General features: G+C 38.4%; 1 protein-coding gene across 1 annotated transcript in view; it reads left to right on the top strand.

The window, feature by feature from the left end:
• The first annotated feature begins 1,357 nt into the window (after positions 1 to 1,357).
• The window catches only part of CUL5 (cullin 5), a 163,341-nt gene continuing 140,765 nt past the window's right edge, over positions 1,358 to 23,933 (top strand). Inside the window, exon 1 of the mRNA XM_037841325.1 lies at positions 1,358 to 1,810. Within this exon, the coding sequence (XP_037697253.1) occupies positions 1,787 to 1,810 (24 nt within the window). The 5' untranslated portion in view covers positions 1,358 to 1,786. The remainder of the gene's footprint in view (positions 1,811 to 23,933) is intronic.

Consider the following 23,933-nt stretch of genomic DNA (forward strand, 5'->3'; position numbering starts at 1 on the left):
TTTAAAATTGCAAACTTCATCCCTTTCCTCTGCTTTACTTTATAGCTCTTATTAATTTCTAACATATTAATGTATGAATAAATACTGTTTGTAAACATACATAATGCAATACCAGGTATATGGTAAGTTCTCCATATAAATTACATACCGCTTCCTTGGCCAGCAGTTTGTGATCTAAGGGGATAGAGCTGGGGGTCTTATGTTTTAGGAACTTCTAGGTTAACGTATCTTGATAAAATCCAAGATTAATACTCATTCCCTTAACAATCATTCATGGAATAAAAGCGTGTTAGACACTTTTTTTTTTTCTGTTAATTCATGTTATTGAGATATATTCACATACCATGCAGTCATACAAAACAAAGCATACATTTGATTGTTCACAATACCATTACATAGTTGTGCCTTCATCACCAAAATCAATCCCTGACACCTTCATAACCACACACACAAAAATAACAAGAATAATAATTAAAGTGAAAAGGAGCAATTAAAGTAAAAAAGAACACTGGGTGCCTTTGTTTGTTTGTTTGCTTCCTTCCCCCATCTTTCTACTCATCCATTCATGAACTAGACAAAAGGGGAGTGTGGTCCATATGGCTTTCCCAATCACATTGTCACCCCTCATGAGCTACATCTTTATACAATCGTCTTCAAGATTCATGGGTTCTGGATTGTAGTTTGATAGTTTCAGGTATTTACTGCTAGCTATACCAATTCATTAGAACCTAAAAAGGGTTGTCTATATTGTGCGTAAGAGTGCCCACCAGAGTGACCTCTCGGCTCCTTTTGGATTCTCTCTGCCACTGAAGCTTATTTCATTTCCTTTCACATCCCCCTTTTGGTCAAGAAGATGTTCTCCATCCCATGATGCCGGGTCTACATTTCTCCCCGGGAGTCATATTCCATGCTGCCAGGGAGATTCACTACCCTGGGTGTCTGATCCTACAAAGGGGGGAGGGCAGTGAGTTCACCTGCCAAGTTGGCTTAGCTAGAGAGAGAGCAGCCTGGATACTTTCAAGGAAATTAATTTCTAGATCTTCAACTTCCATATCCACTTTTTTTGAATAAAAATATTAATAGCTATCACTTTTATGCATTTATTCATGCATACATGCAATCAACAAATATTTACTGAGCGCCTTCTACATGTCAGTTCTTATTGAAGACAGTTCTAAGCATTTTGAGATCACTCATTTCCCTTAAGGGATGAAGAAAAACGTCGGATCCCGCCAGCAGAGGGCGTTGCTCGCGTCCTCTCAGCCGCCTCCTGGTCGACCGAGACTCCCAGGCTCCCAGGCTCGCTCCCGAGAGCGCCCCCGCCCGCTCCTGAGCGCGCTCCCGTCCGCCGCATCACGTGATTTGGCCGCGGACCCTGAGGTGCCAGGCCTAAGCCGCGCTAAATTCGTCGACGGTGGCCGCTGCGGGTGCAGCCTTAAAGGCTAATTCTAAGGAGTGAGGCAAGCTCGAGGAGTCCGTGCTTCCTCCCTCACTTCAGGTCGGCTCCTGTCACGTTTTCCCATTCGCCTTTCCGGTCTCCCTAAGTGTCTGCATGAGCTCTTCCGTGTGGGGAAGCTCCGGTGACCATGTAGGGGGAAAAAGTGAGGAAGCTCCCGGTGCCTGGGACGAGGTCAGCTCTCGGCACGCCACCCCCGCGCCCACCACAGTTCCGGTGCGGGCTCAAGGGCCCATCGGCCCTGGTGAAAATTCCGGCCTCCAGTTGGGGCCCGGGCCGGACCCCCCACGAAATCCCGCGTCGTCTCGCGAGAATTTAAGTTAAAGGAACATGGCGACGTCGAATCTGTTAAAGGTAAGACCCTCACTTCATTCTGGGGTTTATTCCCAGACCACCGGGTTCACCTATTCGGAAAAGGCTCGGTTCCTGTTCAGCGGCGAAATGTGGGAGTGTTCAGGGGTTGTCCACCGGAAGAGAAGTAGCGGTGGCAGCCGCAGAGGAACGGAACGCGGGTCTCTGGCCTTGGGGTCGAGAGGCTCCGGCTGTCTCTCCCGCCGGTTGCGGGCGGAGTGAAAGGGCCGCCTGAGGGGTGGCGGAGAGCGATGCTTTCAAGGAACTAGCTCTGGCCGGATGGGAGGGGTGAATGGTCCTGCTATGCCCTGACGGATTGGGCCTGTAGTACTTTTGGGGGTCTCAGTTTCTTTTGAAGCCACAGTCTAAGACGGTCTCAGTTTTTTCCTAAGCGAGCGCCCAAGACGCATGAAAGGAAAATCCAAGAAATTGCCGCCTAACAGGTGTCAACGACTTGCCCCCATCTCAATTTCTGTTCTTATTCAGTCTGCTTAAAAATTCCAAGTCAGACACAGCAGTATTTCCCGCCCCACCCCCTTCCTCCCTGTTCTGCACGTTACAGCTTCCCTCCTACTCCACCCCCCCCCAATTCCTGAAGTCATATTTTTCCCATTTTTCCTTAGGAAACTGCTTCTCACTCGCACCCCCACCCCATTGCAGAACACTGCCATGTGATAATTGATGAAGTGTCGTTTCAGGGCTTAGGAAAGTTACTTTATCAAAGAAAACAGAAGAAACTACTTGAAGATAGTTTTCTGTGTTTGGATAGCAAGGGAAATCTATGCCCAGACTTCTACCATCAGTTAAAAAGTTTGGAGGAGAATGAGCTAGACATAGCACCAGTCCGTTCTGTGCTTGTGTTTGTAGTAGGAGACTTTTGCCTTAAAAGTATTGACTGAAATGAGGGTAGTGATCAGTTCAGGGAAACTAAATACGAAGGATCCTCTCTTCTTCGCCCAGGACACATCATTAGGCCGTCAGGCGGTGAAGATGCATAATAGAAATATTAAAATATACTGGAATGTCACCATCATGTTTTCTTTACACCACTGATATTAAGTGCCTAAAAGGTGGGACTGTCTTATAAAACAAAGATCTTATTTTACTAATTTAAGAGGCAATATATAGTTTTTTTAAAAAGGGTAAGGGCCTAGAGCTAGACTGGTTGAGTATCTGCCACTTAAAACTGTGTGACTTTGGATAAGTTTCTCAATCTCTCTTTGCCTGAGTTTTTCTCACTTCTATGCTTGTAAGAAAGTTCACGTGTCTCCTCGTGTAAATGCAGCCTATATTTTGTTTCTGCCTCAAACTTCTGCCTTTTTCTTTCTTTCCATTCATTGTCACAATTCTTGGAAAAGCAATCCCACTTGCTGCCTTTATAATTCTTTACCTCTTTCCTTAATTTACTGTGACCTAGCCCCCCCATCCCCCATTATATTGAAGCTGTTGGTCTTAAAAGCACTAGCAACCTCCTGATTGCCAAATGAGATTCTTCTCTGTCCAATCGTTCTCTCTCCTTTTATTGTTGACCACTTCCTCTGCTTCTCTTTTGGTTTTTATGGCGTTATTCTCTACTTGTTCTACTCAAATCACTTGTGGTTTTCACTGACCTGCTTTGCATGTCCCCTGCCCCCATAAAATTATTTTTCAGGATTTGATCTTCAGCCCTTTTCTGTTTGTACTTTTTTCCTGGGACAGTCTTAACTCCCATGATTTCGCTATTTTTGTCTTCTTAACTCTGATCTGAGCTTTAGACAGAACACTCTTCTGACCATATCACTTTCTTGCTCATATACTTTTGATGGTTCGAATTCTTTGAGATCTTTACAACTTGTACTTCTTCTCCTTAATAACTAATTCTTATTTTCTCTCTTAAACACACACACACACACACACACACACTACCTAGATGGTTACTTGTTAGTTCTCTAGCATGCCGAGGTCTTCATGATTCTTTATATTTGCTGTTTCTTCTGCCAGGAATGACCCCGAACCCCAACCGTCAAGACTCATCCCAAATATTCCTTTCTTCTTAGTGCTCTCAGTTAGAATTGTTGTCTACTGTGCACAACCATAGCACTGTATCAGTCTCTTCTAGCGCTTATATTGTGCCTTATTTATTAGTTTTTTAACTTATTTAACTCCCTTTCCAGACTGTAAACCCTGTTGGTGCAGGGACTTGATTTTATTCATCTGTTGATGCCTTACTACCTAGACTGGTGTCACTCATGGTAGGTGCTCTGTAAATGAGAGATAATTGATTAAAAAGAGAAGTCTAGTGCAGTAATGCATGTAGATGCTTAGTAAATGAGTGTTGATTGGTTAAAAGGAGTTTCTGATTTAATGCTCTCTGTAATTAGATACAGAAAAAGGGAGAGAGAAGGGGAGAGGGATATAAAACCAACCCATCAAGAGAATCCTAGACTTTCAGCCGAAATAGAAAGCTCATTACTTTTCTCAGTTGAAAAGTTTTTATCCTTTAAGAGGAAAGAGTGGAAACAAAAGAGCAATTCAAATTGTCTGTAGAATTTATTCATTAGTAAAATAATTTGATGAGACACCTATGTGCAAGATACCATGAAGTATACAAAGATGTGTAAAATAATGTCCATGTTCTTTGGGAATTTACCATATACTGAAGGAGATAAAAAGGTGCTGATGATTTAGTAGAAGGCCAGAATTTAAGGAGTGTTACCAACTGCTGTATGGTCTCTTGTAGAGAAAGGATATCACTTCTGTTGGGATGTTCAAGGAAAGTTTTATGCAATAAGAGCTGGCTTTTGAAAAATGGGTAGAATTTTTATATGTGGTAATTAGGATAAAAATGATGAGAATAGAGAATGGAGACTAAGTCATTTTGGCTGCAGTGTAGCTGTATTGCATGCTGTGTTGCATTCTGTATGAATGGTGCTCCTTAGAATTGTGCAGCATAGTAGCCCAGATACAGGAAAAGAGGAGGAGGTAAGAATACAGAGGAAAAATCAGGGTCAGATTATGAAAGGCCTTCAATGATAGGCATGGAAATTTGAAAAAGTTCTAGAGGTAATGGGGAGTATTTGAAAATATGCAAGCAAAGATATTATCAAGCCCTCAATTTATTTTTGACTCTTACACATAAAACCTGTTACTCATCATTACGTTTGTTTTGTATGTATTCAAAATCTGATTTTTTTGAGGGGGGGTTTGGCCATGGATTAGGGGCATTTGTGCTAATGACCCCATGTTCATTAGAACGATAATAGGAATCATAAAGTTTATGGAAAATAAATAAACTAGGCAGACAAATTACTGCCCTTGTGGAAGTTACTTTTTTTGGGGGAAGAGAAGCAATAAAAATATAAGCAAATCAATATATGTCAGTATGTTAAATGCTGTGAAGAAAAACAATCAGTGTAAAGGATGGAGAGTGATAGGTGTTGTTATTCCTGATAAGGTGGTGGGGGAATGCTTCTGAGGAGATGATATTTGAGGAGAGACCTGAATGGAGCAAGGGAGCAAGCCATGTACCTATTTTGAAGAGTTTTCAGGTAGAGGGAACAACCAGTGTAAAAGTCATGCTTAGCAAGTAATATGGATGTGATACCAAGATTTGAATGTTGGCAATAAATGTGGTTAAGATCCACAACTGGATAATTCTATTTAATAAATCTGTTAAACATAAACTAGAACCTCTTTAAGAATCCAGTTTGTCAGTTTTTTCATTTGGTTGGTGGCTGTTTGTCCTTTTGGAAATGGATATCTAAAAGGGATGTGAGCCTTAGGGCCACCTGTACTCACTATAGTGTCCTCTTCTAGAAACGTGATTACATTAGACACAACCTATGGAGAAAACTAATTCAGAGGTGTGTATGTTGGTCATGGAAAGGGGTGGGAGTGGAGATAGTGGACTAAATTAGTAACTGTGTAACTGTATGATAAATGTTAGTGTGGGAATCTTTCTTATTCTCTGGAAATAAATGTGTGAGCAGTTACCATAATGTGGAGGTGATGTATCTTAATTAAAGCTGCTGAAAGAAGGTTACAGTTTAGGGTAAATTTGAGAGGTCAGTCATTTATTGAATGTATTTAGAGGAGGGAAATTTTACTGTAGGAGGTTATCAGGAGGACATTAGGCATCTACGTGGTGAACATGGAGGAGGGGAGATGGATAAAGATACATTTTTCTTATTAGATATTTTGCCTAGGGTCCTAGTGAAAGGTGATTTGTATCATCTCTTTGTGATTTGTATCACCTCTGTGATTTGTATCGCTGCCTCTTACCTTTGGTATTCTATGTGTAAGGTAAATTGGTGCCTGTTGTTCTCAGTTAAAGCAGGATACAGCTCAAGTTAAAACATTGGTTATAATACATGGATCATAAATAATACGTGGATAAGTAATATCAAGGGTATTTAATAGGTCTGTGTTAACTGAGGTTTGTTCATTCCACAAATACCTGAGCATTTGCTGTGTGCTAGATACTATTCTAAGTGTTAGTGATACAGTAGTGACTGACAGACAAGATCCTTGGTCTTTGGAGTTTATGGTCTAATGGGTAAAGACTGACACCAAAGAAGAAAATAATAAACCGAATAGATTTTGCTAGTAGTAAGGTATGTGATAAAAACAATATAATAGTTTTTGGAAGGTGGGGGCACTGTTTTACTTACTTATTTACAACAGAAAATAATTTTATCTTTTCCATAGATATTGTTTTCAACTATATTCTTTTGAATTTTTCTTTTCTGCCACTTGATCGTTTTGCCAGATTCCATAATGTTCCTGTCATTTCCAAGATATTAAAAAGTCCTGTTTAGTTGGAATTTTAATTTAAATCTCATAACCAATCAAAGCATCCCTCTCTCTAGTTCAAGCCCTTGGTTCTGGGATCTACAGATATTAGTGGGGGAAGGGTATTTTGTTAGTTTGGTTTTAAAAGGCTTCTTTGAGTCGACATTGGAGCTGAGACCTGAATGATCTGCACTCTAGGCAATGGTCTTGAGGTATAGTTGTGAGGTTGGCATTTTTGAGGAACACCTAGAATGTTACTGTGGCTGTAATGTAGTCAGAATTGCCAGTATTCAAATATGTACTGTAGTTTTGTGGTTCTTATGGTTAATGGGATTCCAAATGTGGTGTTAAAATAACCTAAGTGGGAGCACTAGTGGCTAATAGACTATTGGAGCCCAGGTGTTCAAATAGCTAACCTCAAAGTTTATGTGAAGGATCAAAATTCTGCAAATTGGATTCCTTTTGTAAAGTTATTAAGAGTGCCTTTGTAGGTATAATCTATAATCATTACATTAGGAGCTTCACAGAGGGAACCAATATGAGTTTTTTAAAAATGAGACTCCTTATGTTATGGTCAAAATGTTGGAATGAAAGAATACAGGTGATAAAAATAACTGCTGTTAATTGTGTAGATGTTATTTCTTTTTATTGTGGTAACATATATATAACAAAATTTTACCATTGTAACCATTTTCAAGTGTACAATTTAGTGGCATTGAGTATTTTTACAGTGTTGTGCTACCATCACCATCTTCCATTGCTAAAATTTTTTTATCATGTAAAGAAAATCTCTACCCTTTAAGTAGTAGCTCACTATTCCCCTTTCCCTCAGTTTCTGGCAGCCTCTAATTTACTTCCTCCCTCTGTGAATTTGTTTATTCTTTATTTCATGTAAGTATTTGTACTTTTGTGTCTGGCTTATTTCACTTAGTATTATGTATTCAAGGTTTATGCATGTTGTAATATGTATCAGAACTTCATTCCTTTTCATGACTGCTATTCCGTTGTATGGATATGCCACATTTGTTTTATCCAGTCATTTGTCAGTAGATACTTGCCTCTTACCTTTGTTTCCACTTTTCATCTCTTATGAATAATGCTGCTATAAACATTGGTGTAGCAGTATCTGAAACCAGATTTCAATTCTTTGGGGGTTACATACCAAAGATTGGAATTACTGGGTCATATGGTGTTCCCAGTTTGCTAATGCTGCCATTATGCAAAATACCAGAAATGGATTGGCTTTTATAAAGGGAGTTTATTTTGTTACAAAGTTACAGTCTCGGCCATGCAGATGTCCAAACAAAGGCATCAACAGTAGAGTACCTTCACTGAAGAACATTGATGGCGGCTGGAAAACCTTTTTTAGTTGGGAAGGTATGTGGCTGGCGTCTGCTTGCTCCTAGGTTGCGTTTCAAAATGGTGTTCTCCAAAATGTCTCTCTAAGCTGCAGCTGCTCTGAGGTCCTTCTGTTTGTGAGTTTTTCCTCGGGCTTCAAGAAACTAATCAAGACCCTTGCTTAATGGGTGGGTCCACACTTCCATGGAAATAATCTAACCAAAGATATTACCCACAGGTGGGTCACATTTCCGTGTTAACAGCGTAATCCAAAAATTCCAGCTTAGTCAACACTAATACATCAGCCCCCGCAAGATTGCATAAAGAACATGTTGTTTTGGGGGACATAATACATACAAACTGGCACATATGGTAATTCTATGTTTAACTTTCTGAGGAACCGCCAAACTGTTTTCCATACAGGCTGTACCATTTTATATTCCTAACGGCAATGCACGCGAGTTCCAGTTTCTCCACATCTTTGACAACACTTATTTTCCATTTAAAAAAAAAGCTATTCTAATGGGTGTGAAGTGGTATCTCATGATTTTGATTCGTATTTCCCTAATGGCTAATGATGTTGACATCTTTTCATGTGCTTATTGGCCATTTGTGTATCTTCTTTGGAGAAATGTCTCTTCAAGACTTTTGCCAATTTTTAAATTGGTTTGTCTTTTTGTTGTTGAGTTTAGGAGTTCTTCATATATTTTGAATATTAAATCCTTATCAGATGTATGGTTTCCAAATATTTTATTCCATTCTGTAGGTTGTCTTTTCACTTTCTTGATAGCGTCCTTTGATGCACAAAATTTTTAATTTTGATGAAGTCCACTTTATTTTTTTTCATTTGTTGCTTATGCTTTTGATGTCATATCCAAGAGTCTGTTGTATACTACAAGGTCCTGAAGATTTTCCTCCATGTTTTCTTGTAAGATTTTATGTTTTTTTCTCTCATATTTAGGTTTTTGATCCATTTTGAATTGATTTTTGTATATGGTGTGAGGTAGGGGTCCACCTTCATTCTTTTGTATATGGATATCCAGTTTTCCCAGCATGATTTGTTGAAAAGACTTTTCTTTCTCCATTGAGTGGGTATGGTACTCTCATCAAAAATCAATGGGCCAAAAAGCAAACAAACCAAAAAACACCACAAAAAATGAAAATAAAAAATCAGTGGGCCAGATGTCCGGGGAAGATGGCTGAGTAGGGCGCTGCACTACTCAATCTTTCTCCAAAAGCAGCTTGTGGACAGGTAGAAAGTATCTGAAACAAGTGTTCTGGGGCACCGGAGGCCAGGGGAGCATTGTATAGCATCCAGGGAAGAACAGGAAAGAGGCTGCAGAACTGCAGTAAAGAACTGTGAGTAAAGCACTCAGCAGCATCTGCTGGTACCCAACCCCCACTCTTGAGGATGGACACCTTGGATCCGGTTTCAGGCTGGCTGCTTTGGATGGAGAGAGATGTGGAAGCCCTCTTCCCCAAGAACTGGTATGGGGGAGGGGGGAAGGCATGACTGAGTACTGATCAGGGCTTGTAATCAGCAAATTGTAATCGCTAGGCCCTGGCTTTGAACTGAAGTTTTAACCTGTCCTGGACAGGGACCACCCGGCCGTTGTTTCAACTCCACCCCTGACAGGCAAAGGCAAAGAAAGTTCAAAGACGCTGCTGGGAAAAGTTTGCTGAAGAGTGCCATCTGCTGGGCAAACCAGGAAAGCACAGCTTCAGAGCCATCAAAAAGGCTTTTTGTCATCTTTCCTGTCTCTCTCCCCAGGGCTTCTTGGAACTGGTTTGTGCCCCTTTGTGGGTCCCTGGCCCTGTTTTGGCTGGGATATACTGATGTGGGGAAGTCCTTTCCTGGGTGACCCTCCTCTGAGAATTTGCCCTCCAGGCAAAAGCAGCTAGAGGTGATGAAAGGAGAGTAAAAAAACTATAGAGGCAAAACAGAAACAAACAGATCGGGACTCCCAGAGAAGGAACAGGGGAAAGAAAGCTTTCCTCTGGGGGTGAAACAGTTGCACAAATAGTACAATTCTAAAAATTCTACCCATACCCAGGCAAGAATCAGATGAGGAAGAACTGAAAAAAAAAACTGATCAAACACTGGCAATTCTAAAGACTAAAATAAGTTGAACCAAGTGTCAAAGAAGAGCCTTCACACAAAGCCAATCACCAATAAAACCCTAGGCGTGAAAGAGAAACTGACCTTCAGAGTAAACTCATAAGGATAATCAGATGACTAGACATCAGCAAAAAATTACAAGCCATACTAAGAAACAGGAAGATAGGACCCAGTCAAAGGAACAAATTAAAATATCAGAGGAGACACAGAATTTGGAACAAATAATCAAAGATGTTCAAACAGATCTCCTACATCAATTCAAGGAGATAAAGAAAAATATGGCTAGGGATAGTAGGAAGACACTGTGTGACCATAAAGAAGGGTTTGAAAGTATGAAAAGAGACATAACAGAACTTATGGGAATGAAAGTCACAGTAGAAAAGATTAAAATACACTAGAGGCATACAACAGCAGATTTGAACAGGCAGATGAAAAAAAAATCAGTGAATTAGAGGATATGACAATTGAAATCTCACAGAAGAAGAACAGAGAAAAGAATAGAAAAAATTGAGCAGGGTCTCAAGGATTTGACTGACAGCACAAAGTGCACAAACATGTGTCATGGGTATCTCAGAAGGAGAAGAGAAGAGAAAAGGGGCAGAAAAAAATATTTGAGGAAATAATGGTTGAAACTTTCCCAACTCTCATGAAAGACATAAATATACATGTCCAAGAAGTGCAGTGTACTCCAAATATAATAAATCCTAACAGACCTACTCCGAGACACATTCTAATCAAAATATCAAATGCCAAAGATAAAGAGAGAACCCTGAAAGCAGCAAGAGAAAAGCAGTTCATCACATATAAGGTAATTGCAATAAGATTAAGTGCTAACATCTCATCAGAAACCATGGAGGTGAGAAGGCAGTTTTATGACATGTTTAAGGTACTGAAAGTGAAAAACTGCCAGCCCAAATTGTTTATCAACAAAACTGTCCTTCAAAATTAAGGAGAGTTTAAAATATTCACAGATAAACAGAAACTGAGAGAGTTCATCAACAAGGTATGAGCCTACGAGAAATACTAAAGGGAATTCTGCCAGCTGAAAGGAAAAGACAGAAGAGAGAGGCCTGGAGGACAGTGTAGAAATGAAGATTATTGATAAGGGTAACTAAAAGGGTAAAAAGAGAGACAAAAATAAGATATGACATAAAAACAAAAGGATAAAATGGTTGGAGTACTGCCTTTACAGTATTAGAATTGAATGTTAATGGATTAAACTCCCCAACCAAAAGACACAGATTGACAGAATGGATTAAAAAAGCATTATCTGTTCAATGCTTGATATGCTGTCTACAAGAGACTCACCTTAGACCCAAGGACACAAATAGGTTGAAAGCGAAAGGTTGGAAAAACATATTCCACACTTCAGAAACCAAAAAAGAGCTGAGATAGCTGTATTAATATCAGACAAAATTGACTTTTAGTCAAAAGTTCTTACAAGGCAATGACTCTAAAAAAATAAAGGAAACATTTTTTATAAAGTTGTTATAAGAGACAAATATGGATACTATTTATTAATAAGAAGGGCAATCCACCAAGAAAAAAATAACCATCATACATCTTTATGCACCTAACCAGGGTGCCCTAAAGTACATTAGGCAAACACTAGCAACACTGAAAGAAGAAACAGATGTCTCTAAATAATAGTTGGAGACTTCAATGCACCACTCTCATCAATAGAGGGAACATCTATACAGAGGATTAATAAGGAAACAATTTGAATAATATGATAAATGAACTAAACCTAACAGACGTATACAGAATATTGCACCGCAAAACAGCATTATATACATTCTCAATCTCAGGTGCTCATGGATCATTCTCAAGAATAGAACACAATGTGAGTCACAAATCAAGGCTCAAAATTTAAAAAGATTTTAATTATACAGAGCACTTTCTCTGACCATAATGGAAAGAAGCTGGAAATCAGTAACAGGTGGAGAACTGGAAAATCCAAAATTATATGGAGTTTAAACAATACACTCTTAAACAGTCAGTGGGTCAAAGAAGAAATTGCAAGAGAAGTATCTTGAGACAGATGAAATGCAACAAATCACAACTTTTGGGATGCAGAGAAGATAGTGCCGACAGGGAAATTGATAGCCCTAAACACCTACATTAAAAAGGAAAAAAGAGCTAAAATCAAAGACCTAACAGCCCACTTGGAGGAACCAGGAAAAGACCAGCAAACAACTGCCAAAGCAAGCAGAAGGAAAGAAATAACAAAGAATTGAGTGGAAATAAATGAAATTGAGAATCAAAAAACAGTAGAGAGAATTAACAAAACCAAAAGTCGGTTCTTTGAGAGGATCAACAAAATTGACAAACACGTAGCTAGACTGACAATAAAAGAGAGTAGATGCAAATTAATAAATCAGACATGAGAGGGGGGACATTACTACTGATCCCACAGAAATAAAAAGGGTCATAAGAGGATACTGTGAGCAACTATATGCTAACAAATTAGACAACCTAGATGAAATGAACAAATTCCTAGAAACACCTGTCAACCTACACTGACCAGAAGAAGATCTCAGCAGACCAATTACAAGTGAAGAATTGAATCAGTCATCATAAACGTCCCAAACAAAGAAGAGGCCAGGATCAGATTGCTTCACAGGTGAATTCTAGCAAGCATTCAAAGAGGAATTAATACCAATCCTGCTCAAATTCTTCCAAAAAATTAAAGGTGGGTGAACACTGTCTTACACATTCTATGAAGCCAGCATCATCCTAATACCAAAGTCTGATAAAGATAGTACAAGAAAAGAAAATTACAGACCATTATCTCTAATTAATATAGATGCAAAAATCCTCTACAGAATACTTGCAAACCAAATCCACCAGCACATTAGAAGAATTATACACCATGATCAAGTGGATTTTATCCTAGATATGCAAAGGTAGCTCAATACAAGTAATTAATGTAATACTCCACATTAACAAATGAAAGAGGGAAAAACCACATGTTCATTATCTCAATTGAGGCAGAAAAGGCATTTGACAAAATCTAACATCCTTTCTTGTTAAAAACACTGAAAAAGATAGGGCTAGAAGGAAACTTCCTCAACATGATAATGGGCATATGTGAAAATCTGCAGCTAACATCATACTAAATGGTGAAAGACTGGAAAACTTTCCCTCAAAGATCTGGACAAGACAAGGATGCCCACTGTCACCACTGTTATTCAACATTGTGCTGAAAATTCTAGCTAGAGCAGTTAGGCAAGAAAAAGAAATAAAAGCCATCCAAACTGGAAAGAAGGAAGTAAGACTTTCACTATTTGCAGATGACGTGATCCTGTATTTAGAAAGTCCAGAAAAATCTGCAACAAAGGTGCTAGAGCTAATAAATGAGTTCTGCAAAGTGGTGGGAAACAAGATCGACATGCAGAAGGTAGTGTTTCTTTACACTAGTAATGAACAATCTGAAGAGGAAATCAAGAGAAAAATTCCATTTACAATAGCAAGTAAAGTAATCAAATATCTAGAAATAAACTTAACCAAGAATGTAAAGGACTTTTACACAGAAAACTACAAAACATTGCTTAAAGAAATCAAAGAAGACTTATATAAAAGGAAGGACAATCTACCCAAATTTATTTATAGATTCAACTCAGTCCCAACCAAAATTCCAACAGCATTCTTAGAAGAAATGGAAAAGCCAGTTATCAGATCTATTTGGAAGCGTAAGGGACCCTGAATAGCTAAGAACATCTTGAAATAGAAGGATGAAGTTGGAGGACTCACATTTCCTGACTTTAAAGCATAAAGCTACAGTGGTCAAAACAGCATGGTACTGGCATTAGTATATATACAGTGATCAATAGAATTTAATTGAGAGTTCAGAAATAGACCCTCTGTTGCCAATTGATATTTGTCAAGGCTGCTCAGACCACTCATCTGTGACAGAACAGTCTCTTCAAGAAGTGGTGTTGGGAGAACCCGTTATCCATATCCAAAAGAATGAAAGAAGACCCCTACACTCACACCCTGTACAAACATTAACTTGAAATGGGTCAAAGCCCTAAATATAAGAACCAGGACCATAAAACTTCTAGAAGAAATGTTGGGAATGTTGGGAAGCTTCTTCAGGATCTTGTGGTAGATAGGGATTTCTCAGACTTTACACCCAAAGCACAGCAATAAAGAAATCAGATAAATTGGACCACTTCAAAATTAAAAACTTTTGTGCTCCAAAGGACTTCGTCAAGAAAGTAAAAGGCAACCTAGTGAATGGGAGAAAGTATTTGGAAACCACATACGCAATAAGGGTTTAATATCCTGAATGAAGAATATCTACAACTCAACAATAAAAAGACAAACAACCCAATTAAAAAATGGGCAGGAGACTTGACTAGACATTTCTTGAAACAGGAAATACATATGGCTAAAAAGCACATAAAAGGATGCTCAACATTACTAGCTATTGGGAAATGAAAATCGAAACCACAAGGAGATATTATTTCACACCTACTAGAATGGACACTGTAAAAAAACAGAAGACTGCGAGTGTACAAGTGTTGAAGAGGATGTGAAGAAACAGGAACACTCATTTATTGCTTGTGGGAATGTAAAATGGTACAGCCACTGTGGATGAAAGTTCGGTGGTTCCTGAAAGCTAAGTATAGAATTCCCATGTGATCCGTCAATCTTGCTACTAGATATATACCCAGAAGTACTAAAAGCGGGAACTTGAGCAGATATTTGCTCCCTGATGTTCACATTGGCATTATTCATAATGCGAAAAGATGTTAGCCACCCTAGTGTCTATCAACCAATGAACGGATGAAGGAAATGTGGAATATATATACAATGGGATATTATTCAACTGTAACTGGGAATGGAGTCCTGATGTATGCAACAGCACACATGAACCTTGAGGACATTATGTTGAGTTCCATAAGCTAGACACTAAAAGATATCTACTGCATGTTCCCTTTGTTATGAACTAATTGTAATAAGCAAACTCATAGAAGTAGAATCTGGAATATAGGTTTCCAGGGGATAGAATGGAGGTAGGGAAAGGGGAGCTGATGCTTACTTTGTGTAGAATTTCTGTTTAGGTTGATTTTAAGTGTTTGAAAATGGATAGTGGCGGTAATAACACATTATTGTGAGTTTAACCATGTTGAATTATTTTGGTGAATGTTGTTGAAATGGGAAGTTTTGCATTGTTGTATATTACTACAAGGAGAGTTAGAAGGTAAAACGTAGGACTGTGTAACATAGTGTACCCTGTGGTGGATGATGTACTGTGGTGTGCTGGTTTGAAGCTGTTATGTACCCCAGAAAAGGACATGTTCTTTTAATCCTTTCCCGTGGCTGCAGATCTGTTGTGGGTGGGCCCTTTGATTAGGTTGTTTCAATTGAGATGTAATCCACCCAGTTCAGGGTGTGTCTTAATTCTTTACTGGAGTCCTTTATGAGGATAAAAGACAAACAAAACAAAACAAAACAAAAAAGAGCCAAAGTCAAAGCTTAGGGAGAGAAAAACCCAGAGAGCTTGGAGAGAAAGGCCCTGGACATGTTAAGAGAGGACCCACAGATGATTAGAGAGGAGGCCACTGGAACTAGTAGCTGAAAGCAAAGAGACCCAGGAGTGAAGGACCAGCAGACACCAGCCATGTGCCTTGCTATCAGACAGAGGAACCCTGGATTACCGGCAGCCTTTCTTCAGAGAAGGTATCAGTCCTGTTGATGCTTTAATTTGGACATTTTCACAACCATAAAACTGTAAATTTGTAAACTAATAAATCCCCATTGTAAAAGCCATCCCATTTCTGATATATTGCATTCTGGCAGCTTTAGCAAACAAACATGTGGTTAGTAGTACAAAAAAAGAATGTTCTTTCATTGCTGGGGTAGAATGCATGGAGCGTTGGGCTTCCCCACTTCGATGGTTGCTGATATGCTCACAGACATTGATGGGCTGAGCCGTCAATCACGGGACTTGCCCTTGGGAAGACTGTTACTGCAAAGGAGAGGCTAGGCCTGCTTATAATTGTGCCTAAAGAGCCTCCTCCTGAATGCCTCTTTGTTGCTCAGATGTGGCCCTCTCTCTCTAGCTAAGCCAACTTGGCAGGTGAAATCACTGCCCTTCCTTCTATGTGGAATCTGACACCCAGGGGTGTAAATACCCCTGGCAATGTGGAATGTGATTCCTGGGGAGGAATCTGGACCTGGCATCGTGGGATGGAGAACATCTTCTTGGCCAAAAGGGGGATGTGAAATGAAATGAAATAAGTTTCAGTGGCTGAGAGATTCCAAAAGGAGCTGAGAGGTCACTCTGGTGGTCACTCTTACGCACAATATAGATAACCCTTTTTAGGTTCTAATGAATTGGAATAGCTAGCAGTAAATACCTGAAACTATCAAACTACAGCCCAGAACCCATGAATCTTGAAGAGGATTGTATAAAAATGCAGCTTATGAGGGGTGACAATGTGATTGGGAAAGCCATGTGGATCACATTCCCCTTTTTCCAGTGTGTGGATGAGTAAGTAGAAAAACGGGGGCAAAAAAAAAAAAAAAAAAAGCACCCAGTGATCTTTTTAACTTTAATTGTTCTATTTCACTTTAATTTTTATTCTTACTGCTTTTGTGTGTGTGGTAATGAAAATGTTCAAAAATTAATTCTGGTGATGGACGCAGAACTATATGGTGGTACTATGAAAAATTAATTGTATGCTTTGTATGACTGTATGATGTGTGAGTATATCTCAATAAAATTGAATTATTAAAAAAGAATGTTCTTTCATGAATTATAACAATGTACAGACTATTACAAGGTGTTCATAATAGGGTAGTATATGGAAAAAATACACGTTATATAAACTGTGTACTGTAGTTAATAGTAATACTTTAATGTTCTTTCATCAGTTGTAACACAGCCATTGATAGTACACTTTGGAAGGATTGTATGATATGTCAGATATATCCCAATAAAATTGCTTAAAAAAACCAACAGGCCATAAATGTGTGGGTGTATTTCTGAACTGTCAGTTCTTTTCCATTGGTCTATTTGTTTGTCCTTATAACAACACCACACTGTTGCGATTACTGTGGTTTTGTAGTAACTGGGAAGTGTGAATTCTCCAACTTTGTTCTTTTTCAAGATGGTTTTGACTCTTGGGGGACTCTTACCATTCCTTAGGAATTTGATGGTTCATTTTTCTGTTTGTGCAGAAAAAACTGCTAAAATTTTTATTAGGATTGCATTGAATCTGTAATTGCTTTTCTTGGAGTATTACCATCTTAACAATATCAGTTGTTCCAATCCATGGACTTGGGCTGTCTTTCCATTTATTTAGGTCTTTAATTTCTTCTGGCAATGTTATATAGTTTTCAGCTTATAAGTCTTTTACATCCTTGCTTAAATTTATTCCTAGATACATTATCTTTTTATATGCTATTGTAAATGGAATTGTTTTCTTGATTTCCTTTTTCGATTGTTCATTTCTGGTATATAGAAACACCACTGATTTTTGTGTATTAATCTTATCCCCCATAATCTTGCTGAATTCATTTATTAGCTCTAGTATCTTGTGGATTCTTTGGGATTTTCTGTGTTTAGGATCATGTCATCTGAGAATAGAGATAGTTTTACTTCTTCCTTTCCAATTTGGGTGCCTTTTATTTCTTTTTCTTGCCTAATTGTTCTTGCTAGAACTTCCAATACAGCATTGAACAGTAGTGGTGAAAGTGGACATCCTTGTCTTGTTCCTGATCTTAGGGGAAAGCTTCCCGTCTTTTACTGTTGAATATGATGTTACTTGTGGGTTTTTTCTTATATTCCTTTTATATGTTGTAGAAGTTTCTATCCCTTGTTTTCTGAGTATTTTTATCAAGAAGGGTGCTAGATTTTGTCTAATGGCTTTTCTGTGGCAATTGAGATGATTATGTGGTTTCTTGCATGCTATTATTTCTTGTCTTGCCTTCAATTTGTCCTTTCACCCTGCCTCTTCTTGTACTTTTGTCATCATGATAAATACAACAATAGTACATATGTTCTTTGTTTTCTTTTAAATGCAACATTTGAGATCATTATAAAATATCACAGTAATAATACTCCAGCCATTTGATGGGGTATTTTTTTTTTCCCATATGTTATGTAGAATTTTCTGGACATTTTTAGGGCAAATCAATAGGTCATTATTTGTATTTTTTTTTTGGTTGTAAAGTGTCATTTACTTTTAATATTAAAACATTTTGCAAGCCAGCAGACTTTTCTGTTTTTGTTTATATTTATATGTTTAAGCAGTTCTATTTTTTTTAAAAAGATGGTACCAGGTTTTATGTTTGCACACAAGCAATTTTATATATATATATATAGACACACACACACACAGTCTTTTTCTTGAGGTTAAATAAATTGGCACTATTGTTGATGAACTTATTGGTTGAAAAAGCACTCTTGAATTTCATTGGGAGGTGTGCATGGTTTTTATGTTTTTTGTTTTTTGTTTTTGAGTGATAGTGTAATCTACAAAGATCTATATAGCACTTATATTCTTGGCCTATAATACCTTCCACCAGTTTTCCTCCTGGTGTATGTTCATTTGTTTTCCTTTGAAAAAACCACTATTCTACAGATAGTAGATTCTGGGACTTTACTGTCAAGCAGTTTTAGAACTGATTCTTCCATTAGGGAATACTTTTCTGATGTATTTTATTTGGGTCAGGGCATCTTAGTGTATTTTATTTGGGTCAGGGCAATCAACCTATTATATTAAGGGATCCTGATTTCTTCATGCTGACTAGAGCTGGCAAAGGTTGCTGTACCTTTGTTCAGCTATTTTTCTATCTTTTTTTTTCGTACTATTCATTCCATCTCTCCTGATTATGAGGAACTTTACACTGATTTATTTTTTTACCCTCAATTCTGTGGAGGAGACATTAAGTAAAAAACAATTTAGTAGTAAATAAGCTTTTATCTTATTTTAAATAAAGAGGAAGCAAGAGTGCAGGAAGAATAAATGAAGGCCAAGAGTTATTAATAACTTCAATATTTGGTTAAATTGGACAATATATCCAAAACTGAACGCATCACCTCACCTCAAATGCACCTCAAATCACCTCATCTCAAATGCATTCCTCCCCTAGTATTTCTTCTTTGGTCAGTGTTTCCACCAGTCTTTCACTCAAGTTGGAAATCTGAGAGCTGTTGTATTATCTAGTATGCAAAAGAAACACATCCTTAGGATAATGACAAAGAGCCTCCTCCTGCCCATATGAAATAGTGAGAAAAAAACTTGTAAAATTTTTAGATAGTTCCTGACAGTAATTAGCAGTTAGATATTATAAAATTAAATCGTTAAAGGGGTGGAGTGATTTGCACATCTATACTGAAGTTAAGAAATAGAGGGTATAAATAGCTGAGCTCAAACTTATTTATAAATACCAGATTATTAGATCTGTGTGTGGAAAGCTAAAATAAACATTTGAAAACAAAAGGAAATCCCCTTTTGAACAAAGTTTGTTAGTCTGTATAATCCCATATTAGCCAAAGTGCCATCTGTTTGCAATTAGAGACTAGGTAGACTTGCAATGGGATGATTAAACAAAAATAATAAAAATAGGAGAAACTTTTTAAAAAATGGAACCCCTCCATAATCTCAGTTTCATGAGTAACTCTACTCTGATTACCACCTCTTGTCTTTCCAACTCACTTCCTCTAATGCCCTGATTTCCAACAGTCCAGCTTTCACTAGGGCCTCTGATTCATTGATTCTACCACTTATTGTTTAATATCTGAGATCTGCAGTTTTATAGTTTTCATCAAGTTAGGAAAAATTGGGGCCTTTATTTCTTCAAATAGTCTCTCATACCCTGAGACTCCAGTTACATGTGTATTAGGTCACTGGATGTCCCATAGCTCACTGTTAATTCTATTCAATTAAAAAAAAATCTTTTGTTTCTTTCCTCAAACTTTCATCCTTTCTTCTATCATCTTAAATTTGCAGAGTATTTTTGTAAAAGCTGATTTAACATTCTTGTCTACTAAATTTATCATCTATGCCATTTCTGGGTCACTTTCTTTTTTTTTTTTATTAATCATCATTTTATTGAGATATATTCACATACCACGCAGTCATACAAAACAAATCGTACTTTCGATTGTTTACAGTACCATTACATAGTTGTACATTCATCACCTAAATCAATCCCTGACACCTTCATTAGCACACACACAAAAATAACAAGAATAATAATTAGAGTGAAAAAGAGCAATTGAAGCAAAAAAGAACACTGGGTACCTTTGTCTGTTTGTTTCCTTCCCCTATTTTTCTACTCATCCATCCCTAAACTAGACAAAGTGGAGTGTGGTCCTTATGGCTTTCCCAATCCCATTGTCACCCCTCGTAAGCTACATTTTTATACAACTGTCTTCGAGATTCATGGGTTCTGGGTTGTAGTTTGATAGTTTCAGGTATCCACCACCAGCTACCCCAATTCTTTAGAACCTAAAAAGGGTTTTCTAAAGTGTGCGTAAGAGTGCCCTCCAGAGAGACCTCTCGGCTTGTTTTGGAATCTCTCTGCCACTGAAGCTTATTTCATTTCCTTTCACATCCCCCTTTTGGTCAAGAAGATGTTCTCCGTCCCACGATGCCGAGTCTACATTCCTCCCCGGGAGTCATATTCTATGTTGCCAGGGAGATTCACTCCCCTGGGTGTCTGATCCCACGTAGGGGGGAGGGCAGTGATTTCACCTTTCAAGTTGGCTTAGCCAGAGAGAGAGGGCCACATCTGAGCAACAAAGAGGCATTCAGGAGGAGACTCTTAGGCACAAATATAGGGAGGCCTAGGCTCTCCTTTGCAGCAACCGTCTTCCCAAGGGTAAAACCTGTGGTAGAGGGCTCAACCCATCAAACCACCAGTCCCCTATGTCTGTGGTCATGTTAGCAACCATGGAGGTGGGGTAGGCGAATACCCCTGCACTCTCCACAGGCTCCTCAAGGGGGCACTACATCTTTTTTTTTTTTCCTTGTTTTTATTTCTTTATTTTTTTTTTAACTTTCCCTTCTTTTTTTTTTTTTTTAATCATCATTTTATTGAAATATATTCACATACCACGCAGTCATACAAAACAAATTGTACTTTCGATTGTTTACAATACCATTACATAGTTGTACATTCATCACCTAAATCAATCCCTGACACCTTCATTAGCACACACACAAAAATAACAAGAATAATAATTAGAGTGAAAAAGAGCAATTGAAGTAAAAAAGAACACTGGGTACCTTTGTCTGTTTGTTTCCTTCCCCTACTTTTCTACACATCCATCCATAAACTAGACAAAGTGGAGTTTGGTCCTTATGGCATTCCCAATCCCACTGTCACCCCTCATAAGCTACATTTTTATACAACTGTCTTCGAGATTCATGGGTTCTGGGTTGTAGTTTAATAGTTTCAGGTATCCACCACCTGCTACCCCAATTCTTTAGAACCTAAAAAAGGTTGTCTAAAGTGTGCGTAAGAGTGCCCACCAGAGTGATCTCTCGGCTCGTTTTGGAATCTCTCTGCCACTGAAGCTTATTTCATTTCCTTTCACATCCCCCTTTTGGTCAAGAAGATGTTCTCCATCCCACGATGCCGGGTCTACATTCCTCCCCGGGAGTCATATTCCACGTTGCCAGGGAGATTCACTTCCCTGGGTGTCTGATCCCACGTAGGGGGGAGGGCAGTGATTTCACCTTTCAAGTTGGCTTAGCCAGAGAGAGAGGGCCACATCTGAGCAACAAAGAGGCATTCAGGAGGAGACTCTTAGGCACAAATACAGGGAGGCCTAGCCTCTCCTTTGCAGCAACCGTCTTCCCAAGGGTAGAACTTATGGTAGAGGGCTCAACCCATCAAACCACCAGTCCCCTATGTCTGTGGTCATGTTAGCAACCATGGAGGTGGGGTAGGCGAATACCCCTGCATTGTCCACAGGCTCCTCAAGGGGGCACTACATCTTTTTTTTTTTTTTTCCTTGTTTGTCTTTTTTCTTTTCTTTTCTTTTTTTTTTTAACTTACCCTTCTTTTTTAAATCAACTGTATGAATAAAAAAGTTAAAAAGAAAACAAACATACAATAAAAGAACATTTCAAAGAGACCATAACAAGGGAGTAAGAAAAAGACAACTAACCTAAGATAACTGCTTAACTTCCAACATGTTCCTACTTTACCCCAAGAAAGTTACATAATATAGCAACATTTCAGTGAACTTGTTCCTACTACATCCATCAGAAATTAACAGACCATAGTCATTTCTGGGCATCCCCAGAACGTTAAATAGCTTATCTGTTCTTCTTGGATTATTGTTTCCCCTTCCTTAATTGCTCTCTACTGCTAGTTCCCCTACATTCTACATTATAAACCATTTGTTTTACATTTTTCAAAGTTCACATTAGTGGTAGCATATAATATTTCTCTTTTTGTGCCTGGCTTATTTCGCTCAGCATTATGTCTTCAAGGTTCATCCATGTTGTCATATGTTTCACGAGATCGTTCCTTCTTACTGCCGCGTAGTATTCCATCGTGTGTATATACCACATTTTATTTATCCACTCATCTGTTGAAGGACATTTGGGTTGTTTCCATCTCTTGGCAATTGTGAATAATGCTGCTATGAACATTGGTGTGCAGATATCTGTTCGTGTCACTGCTTTCCGATCTTCCGGGTATACACCGAGAAGTGCAATCGCTGGATCGAATGGTAGCTCTATATCTAGTTTTCTAAGGAACTGCCAGACTGACTTCCAGAGTGGCTGAACCATTATACAGTCCCACCAACAATGAATAAGAGTTCCAATTTCTCCACATCCCCTCCAGCATTTGTAGTTTCCTGTTTGTTTAATGGCAGCCATTCTAACCGGTGTTAAGTGGTATCTCATTGTGGTTTTAATTTGCATCTCTCTAATAGCTAGTGAAGCTGAACATTTTTTCATGTGTTTCTTGGCCATTTGTATTTCCTCTTCAGAGAACTGTCTTTTCATATCTTTTGCCCATTTTATAATTGGGCCGTCTGTACTATTGTCATTGAGTTGTAGGATTTCTTTGTATATGCAAGATATCAGTCTTTTGTCAGATACATGGTTTCCAAAAATTTTTTCCCATTGAGTTGGCTGCCTCTTTACCTTTTTGAGAAATTCCTTTGAGGTGCAGAAACTTCTAAGCTTGAGGAGTTCCCATTTATCTATTTTCTCTTTTGTTGCTTGTGCTTTGGGTGTAAAGTCTAGGAAGTGGCCGCCTAATACAAGGTCTTGAAGATGTTTTCCTACATTATCTTCTAGGAGTTTTATGGTACTTTCTTTTATATTGAGATCTTTGGTCCATTTTGAGTTAATTTTTGTGTAGGGGGTGAGGTAGGGGTCCTCTTTCATTCTTTTGGATATGGATATCCAACTCTCCCAGCCCCATTTGTTGAAAAGACCATTATGGCTCAGTTCGGTGACTTTGGGGGCCTTATCAAAGATCAGTCGGCCATAGATCTGAGGGTCTATCTCTGAATTCTCAATTCGATTCCATTGATCTATATGTCTATCTTTGTGCCAGTACCATGCTGTTTTGGCAAGTGTGGCTTTATAATAAGCTTCAAAGTCAGGGAGTGTAAGTCCTCCCACTTCGGTTTTCTTTTTTAGAGTGTCTTTAGCAATTCGAGGCATCTTCCCTTTCCAAATAAATTTGATAACTAGCTTTTCCAAGTCTGCAAAGTAGGTTGTTGGAATTTTGATTGGGATTGCATTGAATCTGTAGATGAGTTTGGGTAGAATTGACATCTTAATGACATTTAGCCTTCCTATCCATGAACATGGAATATTTTTCCATCTTTTAAGGTCCCCTTCTATTTCTTTTAGTAGAGTTATGTAGTTTTCTTTGTATAGGTCTTTTACATCTTTGGTTAAGTTT

The sequence above is a fragment of the Choloepus didactylus genome, chromosome 6 (genome assembly GCF_015220235.1).
Source record: "Choloepus didactylus isolate mChoDid1 chromosome 6, mChoDid1.pri, whole genome shotgun sequence".
Classification (NCBI taxonomy): Eukaryota; Metazoa; Chordata; class Mammalia; order Pilosa; family Megalonychidae; genus Choloepus; species Choloepus didactylus.